This window comes from Nematolebias whitei, chromosome 7, assembly GCF_014905685.2.
Source record: "Nematolebias whitei isolate Nwh7 chromosome 7, NemWhi1, whole genome shotgun sequence".
NCBI lineage: Eukaryota > Metazoa > Chordata > Actinopteri > Cyprinodontiformes > Rivulidae > Nematolebias > Nematolebias whitei.
In genome coordinates, this window is record NC_056504.1 from 9,033,424 (window position 1) to 9,047,871 (window position 14,448).

General features: G+C 40.1%; 1 protein-coding gene across 1 annotated transcript in view; it reads left to right on the top strand.

Moving 5' to 3' along the window:
• Positions 1-4,948: 4,948 nt before the first annotated feature.
• Positions 4,949-14,448, top strand: part of LOC119412241 (tensin-2) — a gene marked incomplete at its 3' end in the record, with an annotated part of 20,106 nt that continues 10,606 nt past the window's right edge. Inside the window, 9 exon segments of the mRNA XM_037679224.1 lie at positions 4,949-5,003; positions 11,397-11,429; positions 11,525-11,574; positions 11,680-11,863; positions 12,004-12,054; positions 12,138-12,260; positions 12,343-12,407; positions 12,597-12,680; positions 12,785-12,897. Of these exon segments, the coding sequence (XP_037535152.1) occupies positions 11,702-11,863; positions 12,004-12,054; positions 12,138-12,260; positions 12,343-12,407; positions 12,597-12,680; positions 12,785-12,897 (598 nt within the window).

Here is a 14,448-nt window from a genome sequence, read left to right on the forward strand (position 1 = left end):
TTTTTTGAGAAGGACCTGTATATTCCTCACGACTGTGTTCCTTAATATGTTTTCTAAAATGGACCTTAAAAGTTGAACCAGTTCAGAACTCCTATGAGGAGCCAGGGGCAGACAAAGCAGGACTGAAAACAGGAAGATTTATTTATTTTAAAAGCTGCAAAAACAAAATGTTCTGCCTTAAAACTCTTAAAACAGTATTAAATCCAGACCACAGGGACCAAACTGTTCAAATACGTCTTATGATCAATTAGACGTGCTGGAGCGGTTTTCAGCAGAATAATACCTTCTGTTTGTATTTTTACTACCTCCCTTTTTATGTTGTGGCTGTAAAGTGTGTGAGGAATATGAACTTTTAATTTGCTCTATCTTCTCTTTGTTCCACCACAGTTTTCTTGGGTGAACTAGAATTGAGGCGTCACTAGAAACAAGCATGTTTCTCAAGTCTTACTTATTCATTCAACATTTATTCGTACAGGTTAGTCTCATTGAGCCACGTGGACTCATTTACAAGAGAGACCTGTTTTAAACAAAGAACAGAGTAGGAGCAGACAATAACAGACAGTCATACTGCTGTTGATCAAAAACAGTATTGTGTTAGTATTTTTGTTGATTTAAAAAAAGCATTCAATACTATTGACCACACTATTCTCCTTGAAAAATTAAATAAATATGGCATAAGAGGACCAGCATTACACTGGGTAGCTAGCTATTTGAAATATAGGAAACAGTTTGTACAAATAAATGGTGTAAGATCCGACTTCTGCAATATCACTTGTGGAGTTCCTCAAGGCTCTGTACTTGGACCAAAGTTATTTATTTTATATGTGAATGACTTAGTGAATGTATCAGGACTCCTCAAATGTGTCCTTTTTGCAGATGATGTCACTTTTTTTTGTTTGGGTAAAGATGTAAAACGGATGTTGGAACTGATGAAGACAGAATTTGATCAAATACAAACTTGGTTTAAACTTAATAAATTATCATTAAACTTAGATAAAACTAAATACATGATATTTAGTAACAAAAAGAGAACTGTTGACGATCCATTTAAAATTGAGGGTGTTGAGATTTGTAGAGTTAATGAGATGAAATTTTTGGGTGTAATCATTGATGAACAGCTAACATGGAAAAATCACATAAATTCTGTAAGAACAAAAATATCTAAATCTATTGCAGTACTATACAAAGTCAGGGAATTATTAAATGATAAAGCTCTGTACATGTTGTATAACACAATCATTGTTCCACATTTAATCTATTGCATTGATGTTTGGGGCAAAGCGTGTAAAACATTTACAAAACCTATTTTTATTTTACAGAAAAGAGCTGTAAGAATTATCACCAGAAAGCATTACAGTCACCCATCAAGCACATTATTTTATCAACTGAAGTTATTGAAGTTCCATGATTTGGTAGATTATAGTATTTTATCAGTTATGTATAGGGCTCAAAATAACACATTACCATTAAATATCCAAATAAATTTTATTAAAAGACAAAGTTGTTATAATCTTAAGGGGATAGAGATATTTGTCAAACCAAAATTCAGAACTAGTCTGAAGGGAAGGTCTACCTCAATCCAAGGAGTTGGATTGTGAAAAGTCAATGTGCACATTTAAGAAAAAGATCAAAGCTGGATTGTTAAAAAAATATATATGAAGTAGCTTAGTGTGCATTGTATTAGAATTAGAAAAATTAGAAAGAGTTATTCATTTTGTTCTGTTACTTGAAGATTATTATGATTGAAATAATTGTTTGAAAAAAGGGGCAGATATAATAAGATTTTTTCTTCTTTCTGCTGCCTTTCATTTTAAATCTCTTGTATTTTTTTTTAAGTTTATGGAATTGTTTTGTTTTTAAAATGAATAAACTTTATACCATCTTTATATTGGAATTAGCAAGAAAATGAATAGATTTTATTTTATTACTGAAATTACACAAAACAAATGACACAAGGTTGTGCCGAAGCTGTGAAATATAAGACTTTTAACTCCTTTAAACTCTTCAGCTAATTAAATGAATGCATATCGCCCGCTGTCGTTTGGACCACAGTTTGAAACGAATAGTTTCTAATGACGAGAAATGACGAGTTGTAGTTTCAAGGTTCAAGGTTCTTTATTTGTCATTCGCACCACATGTGGTACATGAGGTGGAACAAAATTGTGTACACAGGGTCCCAGTTACATCCAACAAAGTATAAAATGTAAAAGAAAAACAGTAAGCTCTAAGATATAAACTAAGAAAAATGTTAACTAGAAATGTGGTACATGAGGTGGAACAAAATTGTGTACACAGGGTCCCACTTGTAGATGCTTTAGTCAAACCTTATAATTATGTTATTCACAAACATGCGCTGGGAATGACTCTCAGCTACTACCACACTTTAGCTCAGTGTCTGTGAAACTGACTGTTACAGTCATTTGTATGTTAGATAATGTAAATTAGCGGTGGCAGCCATCTTGTACTGGGTTGCCTCCAAATGTTAATGAATTATAGATGCACATCTAATGGTTACTTTTGGGGCGTTTCATTATAATCTGGTCAGTGGCTCATCAGCTGTCGTGCTAACAGACCTGCAAACACATACAGACATGAGCAATTAAACCAGCAGCTGCAGTTCCAGCAGTACCTTAAACCTTTTCATTCAGGTGTTCAAACTAATCCAAGTAGCTTGATGTGAGCTGCAGTTTATAATACATTAGCTAAATGAGCTGAACTGTTTAAACATCCAGCTTTTTTGTGCTCAGATGTCGAGTAAACATGGTTGTGTGGAAAATATGCAGAAAATCTGGGTATTTTACGGACAAAGAGCAGACTGTTCCAGTTAAAGACGACATGTTTCCACTACGTGAGACAAGCGGCCTCTCTGTTCGCAGCTTCTGTCAAGACATCGGCAGCGGCCGACCCCACGCTCGTGTGACAGCAGCTCAGTGTCACACAGCACCGAGGTCACGACCCCGCTTTAAACTGAGCCGCTCTACCTCTCTGTTCAGCTGCTCCAAACACAAATACAAAAGGAGCAACACGTTTATGTGCTGTGCTGATGCACATTTCAGGGCTGTTGAAGTCTAAAAGGTGTGTTCAGCATTTGGGATATGGGTTGAGGATGACTCTCAGCTACTACCACACAGCATTTTAGCTCAGTGTCTGCGCAACTGACTGAGTTATACATGGTTGGCTAAAATTTATTAGCGTTGGCAGCCATGTTTAATCAGATAATCATTTATAGAGGTACATCTAATGATTACACCAAAGTCCATGCTCAATATTCCAGGTATAAAATCCAACAACAGTCAGGTCATCTGGACAGTTTATTTATTTATTTTGTGCTGTGATGTTTTGCCCTCCATCCAGAAGGCTTCATCAGTCTGAGGAAACATCGAACAAAACTGCTATTACCTCAACAGCTTACTCCAAAGTGAAGTGGAGAAAAAAAACAGTTATGTTGGTGCTAAGACGGTCTCTGGGGCACACCCTCTCCTCCACAAAATAAAACAGTCCAGATGACCTGACTGAACATTGTTGGATCTAATGATTACCTTCAGTGAGCTTTAATAAAATACTTTGTATGTCCTGTGGTCCATGAGGTATGTTGCTAAAAGACAGACAGAGAAAACAAAAACATAGCTCATCCATAGGTAACAGCATGGTCACCCACTTTTCATGGTGCTGGGGGATACTCAGAAGTTTACCTTTATTTATCCTCATGCTGGACTAGGCGTTTGTATCTGCTGCAGGTCGCTACAACAATGCAAAGCACGAGCCCCCATCACATGCAGACTGTGATGGTACACCCCCTGAGCACCACCAGCTGTTGTACTTCTGCAGCACGTTAAAAAAAAAGGAGAGATGATTATTTTTATCCTACTCATCCCTCTGGTCACTACGGCAATATCCAAAAAGGTTTCTCTGAGGCAGCAGCAGAGCGGGTGCCCTGGATGGGACCGAGGGGACGCCGTCACACAGGACGATGATCAGTGTGGAGAGGAGGAGTCTGAGAGTGTAAATATAGAAAATAACAGGAGTGCCGTAGATGCCTGTCAGTGGGTGATCACAGGGGGACACAAATAAGTGAGAGGCAGCTGTGTGTCTATGTAATGACCCCCGTTTGGGGGGGTTTCATAAATAAAGAGGAACATTAGGTCAAGGCAGACTGATGTCTGCTTCGTGTCACGCCAACCCTGACATGTATGTCTCATCCTATAGCACATTACTTCCTGTTTTATGTCCCCGGTGTCAGGCAAAAGGTGGGCAATAATTGCTTTGCCGTTGTGTGTTAGTGTGTTAGCAAAATATGTTAAAAACCACTTAAGTTTTAATTAAACTTGCAGAAAGTAAACATACAATGCACTTCTACAACTATTGAAGTCAACGCAATTCAAGATGGCCGCCACAGCTAATGAACACTAGCCGACACAAATGTGGCAAAGACGCAGCCGTTTGCACAAATATTGAGCTAAAATTTGATGTGGCAACAGCTGACGGTCACAACACACACTCTGAGCGTGACGTCTCACTGCATCACGAGACGTACTCAGACATGAAACGTGGCGTGCGTTCCCCCAAGAAACGTTTTCATTTGCTTCTTTTATCATTTAAATCTTGTTGGTTGTTGTTGTTTTTCATTTAATGTCAGATTTTACGATGTGGTTTTATAGCCACAGGTAAAGCTCTTGAATTACCTTTTGAAATGTTTAGTGGTTGCATCAGGCCTCCATGCGTTGTGCATCCTCTCGTCCGTGTTTTTTAAAACATCATCATCACTAAAGGATCAGCTGGCTGCAGAGAGCTGCTGCACGCCTGCTGAAGTGAGTCTGTGAGTACAACACAGACACAGTGAGAGGGGTTAACGCTCGCTGGCACACTGTGTGTGTGTGTGTTTACATGACGGAGAAGGAAAAAAGTGAAGCAGTGAGAGTGAGCAGAGTGTGTGTGTATCACCACACTCCACATGCAGGACTGCTCGGAGGCAGAGGGGAAAGACTGAAGCTCCTTTTAAAGAGGTAAAAACACTCTGCACTGTGTTCACAGCGCTGAGTTTTCCACGCTGAGCACACATTTTTTTTAAATACCTTATGTATTTTTATCCTCTTATAGTTTTTGCATCTTTGCAGATTTTCAATATTTGCTCTCCGGCATGCAGTTGTAGCTAGACGTTGTCCTATTAAAGACTCTTACCTCGATCAGACGTGGATTTTGTTAACAGCGATGAAGATGGAAACTGCAGAAAGTGAAGCAGGAACTCCTGCTGTGACCTAAAAAAATACACAGATTTGAATTATTTACAGTCATAACATTTACTTTTTAATGAGGTAGTTGTTATGAAGTGAAGTTGAGCAAACCACAGGCACTGTTAATAACTGTGTAGTACATACACCCGTACATGTATTTAAAGATGTCATACTTCTTATGCTTGTATTCTAAGTGCTTGTGTCTGTGTTTGAATATTTACTGTATCTTCCTAAATTTGTCCTGTTTCTTGATTTTTTTTTATTTTTTGTGGATTGTTGCGTTTCTTTTACCTTTCTAGCTGTTCATGACTGTTTATCATCACTTGCCGCTGAAAGGCAAAAGGCAGGAGTAAAATGTTTTTGCTTGTGTGTGCGTTCTGTTAGCGCGCTATGATCCACTGGACACGTTTGACCGATTAACCTCTGGGGTAAATCAAAGTTTAGATGGATGCCACAGCCAACCTTCTTTAACAAAGACAAACATCTCTATCACTCAGACAGTGTCACAGATAAACGAGCTAAAGTTTACTGTGGTAGTAGCTGATAGTAATCACCAACACATATATCAAAGGCTTTGCTCATGATCTTTGCTTAAAATGTTGGCATTAACTTCTGGAGTCAACCTTGTGTGTTAGAAAAATATCTCCCGAAGCAGTGGATATATTTAAATAAAACTCTCAGAAGGTTGAATGTACTTCCATGATTGGTTACGTTTCAAAATAGTCCCCACAGCTTGGTTATCACGTGGAGGTAGCTGAGACTGATCAACTTTAACATGTTTGAGCACAAACAGGTTTCAAGAGAATTCACCGTTTTGATCGAATCAGCTCAAAATGTCTCATAAGATGATTTTCATATAAAGCTTTGGCAGGTGATGTGCATCTTCTAAGGAGCTGTGCCTTTATTTTAAATTCTATTTAAAACACATGAACTTTAGACCCACTGAAAGACAGCCGGTTGTCTATCCCACTCCCTGACAGAAGAATCCTAATGATGAAGGTGAATTACGGATGATCACACTGTCCTCTCACCTCAGCTGCTCTTCTAATGGTTCATGTTGATTTATGGATTGATATGGCAACTGTGATCTTTGGGTAATGCATTTATGGGCTACATAACGTTCCTCCTTTATTTTATAGGTCCTCCTTGATCATGTGAACAGCTAGTTTTGTCTGTCACCAGCAAACTGGTTGATCCACTATGACAAGAGACTATTTATAAGACTGAGTTTAATGCACCTCCTCAGACTGACAAAGTTTTTTGGATAAAAGACGAAACGTTTCAACAATTTTCTTTTCGTTTTTGAACCCATCCCGAGGACCTTTGTTAGATTTTTCTACCTAATTATTGAGCATGCAGCAGGATGCTGTTTTCATTTGTTCCCATTAGGAGGGACAGAAAACAACCAGAAAAACAAAACTCTTATAAAGTTGTTACTTTTCTCCTCAGGCTGGTGTGAATGAAGCAGCTGACAGGTATCAGACAAGCTCTTGTCTAAACGCTGTGAGTTCTGTCGTCCTTTTCTTGGGAATCGTGAGCCTTGTTTTGCAGCCTTTCGTGCGTCACCGCAGGGAGCAGGTAAACATGCTGTCGTGTGGCAGCAGCAACTGTCGCCGCACATCACTGGGACGGTAGAAACATCAAAGTTGATGGCTGAAGTGGATGTTGTAGAGGCAAAGAAAAAAAATTAATAAATCCCTGTCAGATGAACGTCTTTGAAAATTAAATTAGTGTCTTTTCCGAGGCGGTTTGCTCTTGCTATTTGTAACCATCAGAGGCATGATGAGCGGTGCACAGATAATTATCCCGGTTAATTTAATTTTACTGCTCTCTTTGCCTTAGCAACATTCAAACACACCGTGGCGCAAGTACAAACACAGACGCATGCCCTGAATGTTTATATCGGCCCTCTGCTTTTAATTTCCTGACAAAAGGTGTACACCAGGCTTTGTTTAATATTCCTGGAAGGAACCATATTGTTTCTATTGGTTTTATAGGGCGGCTGTGGCTGAGTGGTTAGAGCAGTCGTCCTCCACTGCAAGAGTTGGGGGTTCAAATCCACCAGCAGTGCAGTCACATACCGAAATGTCCCTGGGCAAGACACTGAACCCCTCATTGCCTCCAATGTGTGTCCCATCGATGTATGAATGTGATAAAGCTCTGATTATTCTTTGTATAGATCTAGTAGAGTGATGAATGAATGGGTAAATGAGGCACAGACTGTAGTGTAAAGTGCTTTAAGTGTCTCGATCAGATGGAAAGTCTATATAAGTAGGCTGCAGTCCGTTTTTGCCAGGCTTATAACAGTAAAATAGTTGCAGCTCTTTAATAATGTGCTTTTGTGTGATGAATAGAAGCAGTATTTTTTAATTGTTGGGCGTCACATACTGTTGGTCAAAAAGGCGATGAAAGACCAACTAAATAAACAAGTGCGTTCGTTTCCATTAGCCATCGAGACAAATCAACTGCACCGTCTCCTGAAAATTATTCCCACATTTGCAACAAAGAAGGTGATAGATGACTGATGTAAAAATAGACAAAAGAGCCTTTAAGTGTTCTGAGATCATGTTGTTTAGTCTAAAATAAGAAGCGCGATTAAAATAGCTGTGTTAAAGCTCTCTGCTCTGTGAGAGTGGTCAGGAGGCATGTTCAGCTGTTGATATCTTTCTCCCGTTCAGGACTCTCCTTCACTGTCTGTTTGCCTCCCTCTTTCCACTTCCTGTCATCCTGACTTTTTCTCTCTCCTCTAAAAGCTCTGACTATCTTTCTGCTCCCTCGACAGTTTGCTGTTGCTTTGAGCTCCCTCCTCCTCCTTCGCTCCCCGGGGCCAGTTAGCTGATGTCCCCTGGCTGTGTGTGGCGATGCTTATCAAGCTGCTCTTTGTGGTTAAATGTTGTTTGTACAGGGGGGAGAGTGTGCTTGTATCTATGGTGAGGATGGCGTTGTCCCGCCTGATGCTCTGGATGCAGCAAAGCAGATGTAATAACAGAGGTGATCATTGCCAAGGTGCACAAAAATGAAAGCAAAAGGAGTCACTTCTAAAAACTTTCCCCTCTCAGTGAAACCTAAACAGTCTGTGTTTAAAAAAAAATCATTTATTTGAGCTTTGTGCGAGACTGTGGAACGTGGAATGAGCTGCGGTCGTTTAGCTTGTTTCCACTTTCAGACGACACAACTTACTCACTTCTCCCTCTTCAGATCGTGATGTCAGCTCAGAGAAAAATGAGCTCCTCCTGGATCCCCACGCCTGCTGTCCCTCCTGCTTCCCACACCTCTGAAAGATCCGACTTCATTTCCCTGGAACGATGAATCGAGACATCGTATCAAAAATCAGATCCCTGCTGTGCTGCGGAGGCAATTACTTGCCAGCATACTCCAAAGGTTTAAAGTTTGCAAGCGATCAATGCTGATTTAACAGTATTTTTTATTGTTGTCCCATTGATCAAATCCGCTTTAAATGTCAAAACATATTGGAAGGCATTGTTGACATTTTCCCAGATTCTCAAGGTTACGTCTCAAAGGAATAGTTCAACATTTTGCGTCTGACTGAATATCTGATAGTTCTGTCAAACAGTTGTCAATAGTTGGTAAAAAAAAAAAAAGTTCTACGAGGCGAGCAAGAAAAACTGAACAGGACACGCAGGATCCGGCCCAGCACCATCAGTTAGCCCGTCACCCAGGGAGGGATGGAGTGCTGTCACTGGCACCTCCTAAATGTTAGCTGATGAACAAGACAAACTGAACCAGATGGCCCCGTTCCCTGTGGCCCCAGCATGCATTAATGAGGAGCCCGAGGCTGGCAGAGCTTCTGAGTGTGTAATGTGTGTGCGTGTGCGTGTGAGCATGTATGTTTGTGTGCAAGAACCTCTGACATCCTGTTGCAAATTGCTTCCTGTTGGTCTTCATCCTCTGCTTTAATTCTACATTACTGTATATTTCTACAGTTCCTGCCTCTAGGTTCTGCTTTGACTCTGTGTGTGTGTGTTTTCGATGGATTACTGTTCCTTCCATTAACTTTTGTTATTAAAGCTTGTTGTTTTCTCCCCTATGGTCTGATCTCTGTTTCATTTTTGGTTTCATAAAATACGTGTGATCAGCACATATCAACAAAGTGGCATTACAGTGATTTATTTATTTATTTGTTCACAATGATAAGCCTGATTAGAGATTTATAAGTCTTTCAGCTTCAGGGTAGAAGCTGTTCCTCAGTCTAGTGGTTCTACACTTCATGCTCCTCAACCTCCTTCCTGAGGGGAGCGGGACAAAAAGTGTGTGTGCTGGGTGAGCGGGGTCCTTCATGATGCAGCTGGCCCTCTTCCTGCATCTGGAGGTGTAGAAGATCTCCAGATTAAAATTTAGAAATGACTGCTGACAGTATTTTTTCCATAATTTTTACAAGTAGTCATAAATAGTAAAAATAGTATAACAGTTGTGTAGAGCATTTGCTTTGTTAAATGTTTATTTGGTTAAGTAATAGGTGGTGAATCTACATTATACCGCTGTTATTATTTGGGTCAGGAGTACATTTTACTTTTGAATAAATTAATTCAGAAGTTATATTAGAATTGACCATTACCAAAATGTGACGCTAAGTATGTTGATTTTGTTTTTGTTTGAGACTTGCATGATTATATTCATATGAGCACATTTCTATTTTTCTATGCCTTTTAGCAACTTGTCACAACGTGCCGTCTTTCATAGTGTGTGTGTGTCTGTGTGTGTGTGTGTGTGTGTGTGTGTGTGTGTGTGTGTGTGTGTGTGTGTGTTGTTCAGATCTTTGAACCACCTGTATAATATGTTGTTGTTTCTTTCCAGCAGATGCTGTCTGATGTGACAAATGAAAAAGTTATTATGTTGGCTCATGTGTGATCCTCAGTTTTGAATCCTATAATATTGTTTTTGGACTTGGATCAAAAACAGATCAGGTATCACATCTCTCATGATATACACAAAGATGAATGATAAACCATCTTAAAAATGAAAAAGAAAATTAGTTTCTTCCATTTTTCGGCTTTGTGCTAATATTAAAGTAGCTAAAGAATTAGCGGACCAGTTTGTTTTAGAAGTACAGACTGTAACAGAGCTGAACCTCAACAAACCAGACGATCTGGTGGAGAAAATCATGAAAAATCAATATATTATTTCATTATGAGACTATTTATTCTTGTGCAAAAGCCTTAAGACAATGTGCATTAGAGAATTTGCATCAATTTTAATAAATATAAAAGCACATCGCTGAAAATGTGAAAGATAAATCTAGCAACTAAATTAGTGGGATCATTAAAAAATGTCCCTGGTTTAAAATGAAGTGTGGACACCCGTTCCATAAAAAACCCATAGCATGTCGGTGCAGTGGTTCAGAGCCACAGAGGTTGTCAGACATTTTACTTGCTGCTCGACCAACTAAGTTTCTGCTTCTTCATCAAATGTCAGCAGACTTGTTCAGCACTCAGCTTTCGCTCTGTCTTTTCACAGAAAATGCTGCTTCTCCAGTTTGTTAAGTGATAGCTGCACCTTATCTGGATGACCTCGGCTTTGTTCTGAATCTTTTATATGTGCGTTTGTTGTTTTGTAAAGTTTTTGTAGAGCCATCGGCAGAAGAAAAGTGCTGCTCAACACATGTAGAGTCTTTCTGCAGTAAACTCCGTCTGCCTGTATCCTCTCCATCTGTTGGAGGCCAAACAAACTAATCAGTCATCTTTTACTGAACTCTTCAGATCCTATAACTTTTCAAATTCAGCTGCTGCATAATAACAGTTAAATGTAGTTAAAACATGATTAAAGCGCAACTAAATAATTGTTTTCATGTTTCTACATTTTTCTTTTCACAGGCCAGTGTTTTTTTCTGATTTGCTGTGTGTTTGTTGATATTGTCTGGCATAAGATTTCATGTGGAAGTAACAAAAAAAATCTATTTGCTTCCTGACACCAGCTGCTGCAGATGACAACAGGAGAGTAAAAATGAATTTTACTATTCTCTCCATCAGCGTCTCCTTCTTTCTCATCACACAACCCTCCCTTGTTTCATCTGTGCTGCTGGAGTTGGACCAAACACATTAAATCAAACACATACATAAAAAAAGAGCTGCTTTACGTCCAGTGTTGGGGGAGCGAGTGTTTTATTCTGCGGCTGCAAACTCAAACCATATGCTTCTTTCCCCTCAGGTGTCTTCCACCTGCACCCTGGTGTCTGACCTGGTAGGTTTGGATGTTTTTGTTTGAGAGAAATGTCACATAATGGGATGTAGAATGTCTTTGCAGCACTAAGTTTCTGGTTTCTGTTTGCTTCACAGCAAGGTTCCACTAAACCAGCATCACAGAGGAAGAGAAGCTCTTTACCAAGGTACTGCAAAAACTCAAATATGTGCAAATAAACAAAAAAAAAGGTAATTTATACAGCAAACTAAAGAGTCAGATTGAGTTTCTTGCGTCTTTTCATGATCTCCAGGTGTAAAACTGTGGAACAAGTGATGGAGGACGTGATGGAGTGCCAATACGACTTCGATCTCACCTACATCACTGAGAGGATCATCTCCGTCTTCTTCTCACCAGAGCTGGAGGAGCAGCGGTACTGCCAGAACCTGCAGGAAGTCGCATCCATGCTCCAGTCAAAGCACCAAGACAAGTTTCTGGTTCGTCTAGAAACAAAAATACTGAGAAATATTATTACTGTAAATGTGCAAAATGCTGCTTTGATTGTTTTCTTCAAATGTTTTGCTGAAAAAGTGTAAGCTTCTGCTTTAACATCGGCCGTCTTGTGGCTTTTCCACAGCTCCTGAATTTATCAGAGAAGAGACATGACATTAATAGACTTAACCCAAAGGTATATCATACATTCAGTGGGTAAGAGCTGACTCTGTTAAAAATGAGCCAAACTGTAATTACAGCTCCTCCTCTGTGGTCTAGGTGCAGGACTACGGCTGGCCCAATCTTCACGCCCCTCCTTTGGACAGGATTTGTGCCGTTTGTAAAGCCATGGAGACCTGGCTGACCTCTGACCCTAACAACGTAGTGGTTCTTCACTGCAAAGTTGGTGCAACATGAACAAACGCACAAATGCTTCACTTTTAAAGAATGTGGCTCACAAGTTTTCTCATTTTTGCTCCGACAGGGAAACAAAGGAAAAACTGGGGTGATCGTGGCAGCATACATGCACTACAGCAAGATCTCAGCTGGGTAATGTGCATCTTTATACGTACAGTATAGAAGACAGGAAATATTCCAGTGTGTGTTGGAAAATGTTCAGATGATGCATAAAAGCTTTTGTCAAAGAAGACAAATCAAAACTCTGCTCACTGTATTTCATAGCAAACCTTTCAGGCGTGCCTGGACCTCCTCTGTAGAAATTTGTTCTTGTGTCCACAGAGCAGACCAGGCGCTCACCACTGTGGCCATGAGGAAGTTTTGTGAGGACAAAGTCTCTTCTTCTCTACAGCCATCTCAGAACAGGTCACTCATACAACTCTTTCATCTTCTGTCAAATATTCTTTTCTTGCTACGATTCTATCATCCACCCTGTCGCTCATGTCGTCTCCTCACCTTCTCCCCCGTAGGTACATCTACTACTTTAGCAGTTTGTTGTCCGGTTCCATCAAGATGAACAGCAGTCCTCTCTTCCTTCATCAGATCCTCGTTCCCTCTCTGCCAAACTTCCAGACTGGAGGAGGTCAGTTTTCCACAGGCTGGTGTTAGAGGAATACTGTATAATGCACTAAAAACACATTTGATTGACTGGAATAAACAAATGCTCACAGTTTAAGTACATTTGTTCAATTGCTTGTTAACACACATAGCTAACCAGCCAGTCACATGGCTGCAACTCAAAGCTTTAGGCATGTAGACTTAAGTGAACACTTGCTGAAGTTCAAACCAAACAGAATGAGGAGGGAAGGGGATTTAGGGGGCTTTGAATGTGACGTGGTTGTTGGTGCCAGACAGGCTGGTCTGGGCGTCTCAGAAACTGCTGATCTACTGGGATTTTTACTCACAATCATCTCTAGGGTTTAAAGAGAATGGTCCAAAACGAGAAACTATATGGTAGGAAGGCAACAGTAGCTTAAATTATCAAGGTCTGCAGAACACCATCTCTGAACATACGTGTCCAACCTTGAAGTAGATGAGTTCCAGTAGCAGAAGACCACATCAGGTGGCACTCCTGTTAGCTAAGAACAGGAAACTGAAGCTACACTTCACAAAGACCGACTAAAATTAGCCAATAAAAGGCAGGAAAAACATTTCCTGCTATGATGAGTCTCATGTCGCTGACCTCCAGTGGCCTCCATGGTCACCACATCTTAATCCAATCCTTCACCTTTGGGATGAGGTGGAATGGGAGATTCCCATCATGGATGTGCAGCTTACAGATGTGCAGTCACTGGGTGATGGTATCATGTCAGTAAGAACCAACTCTCTGATGAATGTTTTCAATAACTTGTTGAATATATGACATTAAAAATCAAAGTAATTCTGAAGGTAAAATGGGGTCGAACTCAGAACTCGCAAGGTGTGCACAATAAAGTGTCTGTGATGTAGGTTTAAATTTTTAAACAGGTTATAAATGTGTTTGATTAATTTTTTGTTGTTGTTGGTTGACTGTATATCCTTAACAAAATAAACAGCTTTGTATCAAAATGAAAAAAATCATTTAACAATTTTCCAAACTTTTTTTTTTTTTTTTTTTTTCAAAATTAAGCAAAAGGAACTATGTTGTTTCACAAACCTTTTATGGGTTGGGTGAAGAAAATCATTTAGGATGGATTCAACTTTCTTACTACTGCTGGTTCTAAATTTAAATAAACTGGTTAAACCAAGGGCAGCACGGTGGCACAGTTGGTGGTAGAGCTGCCACCTCTCCGCAAGCAGGTCGCCCTGGTTCAAATCCCGACCGGGGGCCTTTCTGGTTGGAGTTTGCATGTTCTCTCCGTGCATGCACGGGTTTACTTCAGGTACTCTGGTTTCCTCCTACAGATCAAAACATACATGTTCGGCTGATTGGTAACTCTAAATTGTCCCTAGGTGTGAGCGAGAGAGTGAATGGTTGTTTGTCTCTATGTGTCCCTGTGATGGACTGGAGACCTGTCCAGGGTGTCCCGCCGCCCCTCGCACATTGATAGCTGGACATGGGCACCAGTGACCCCTGTGACCCGAAAAGGAAGAAGTGGGTCAATATAATGGATGGATGGATGGATGGATGGATGGATGGATGGATGGATGGATG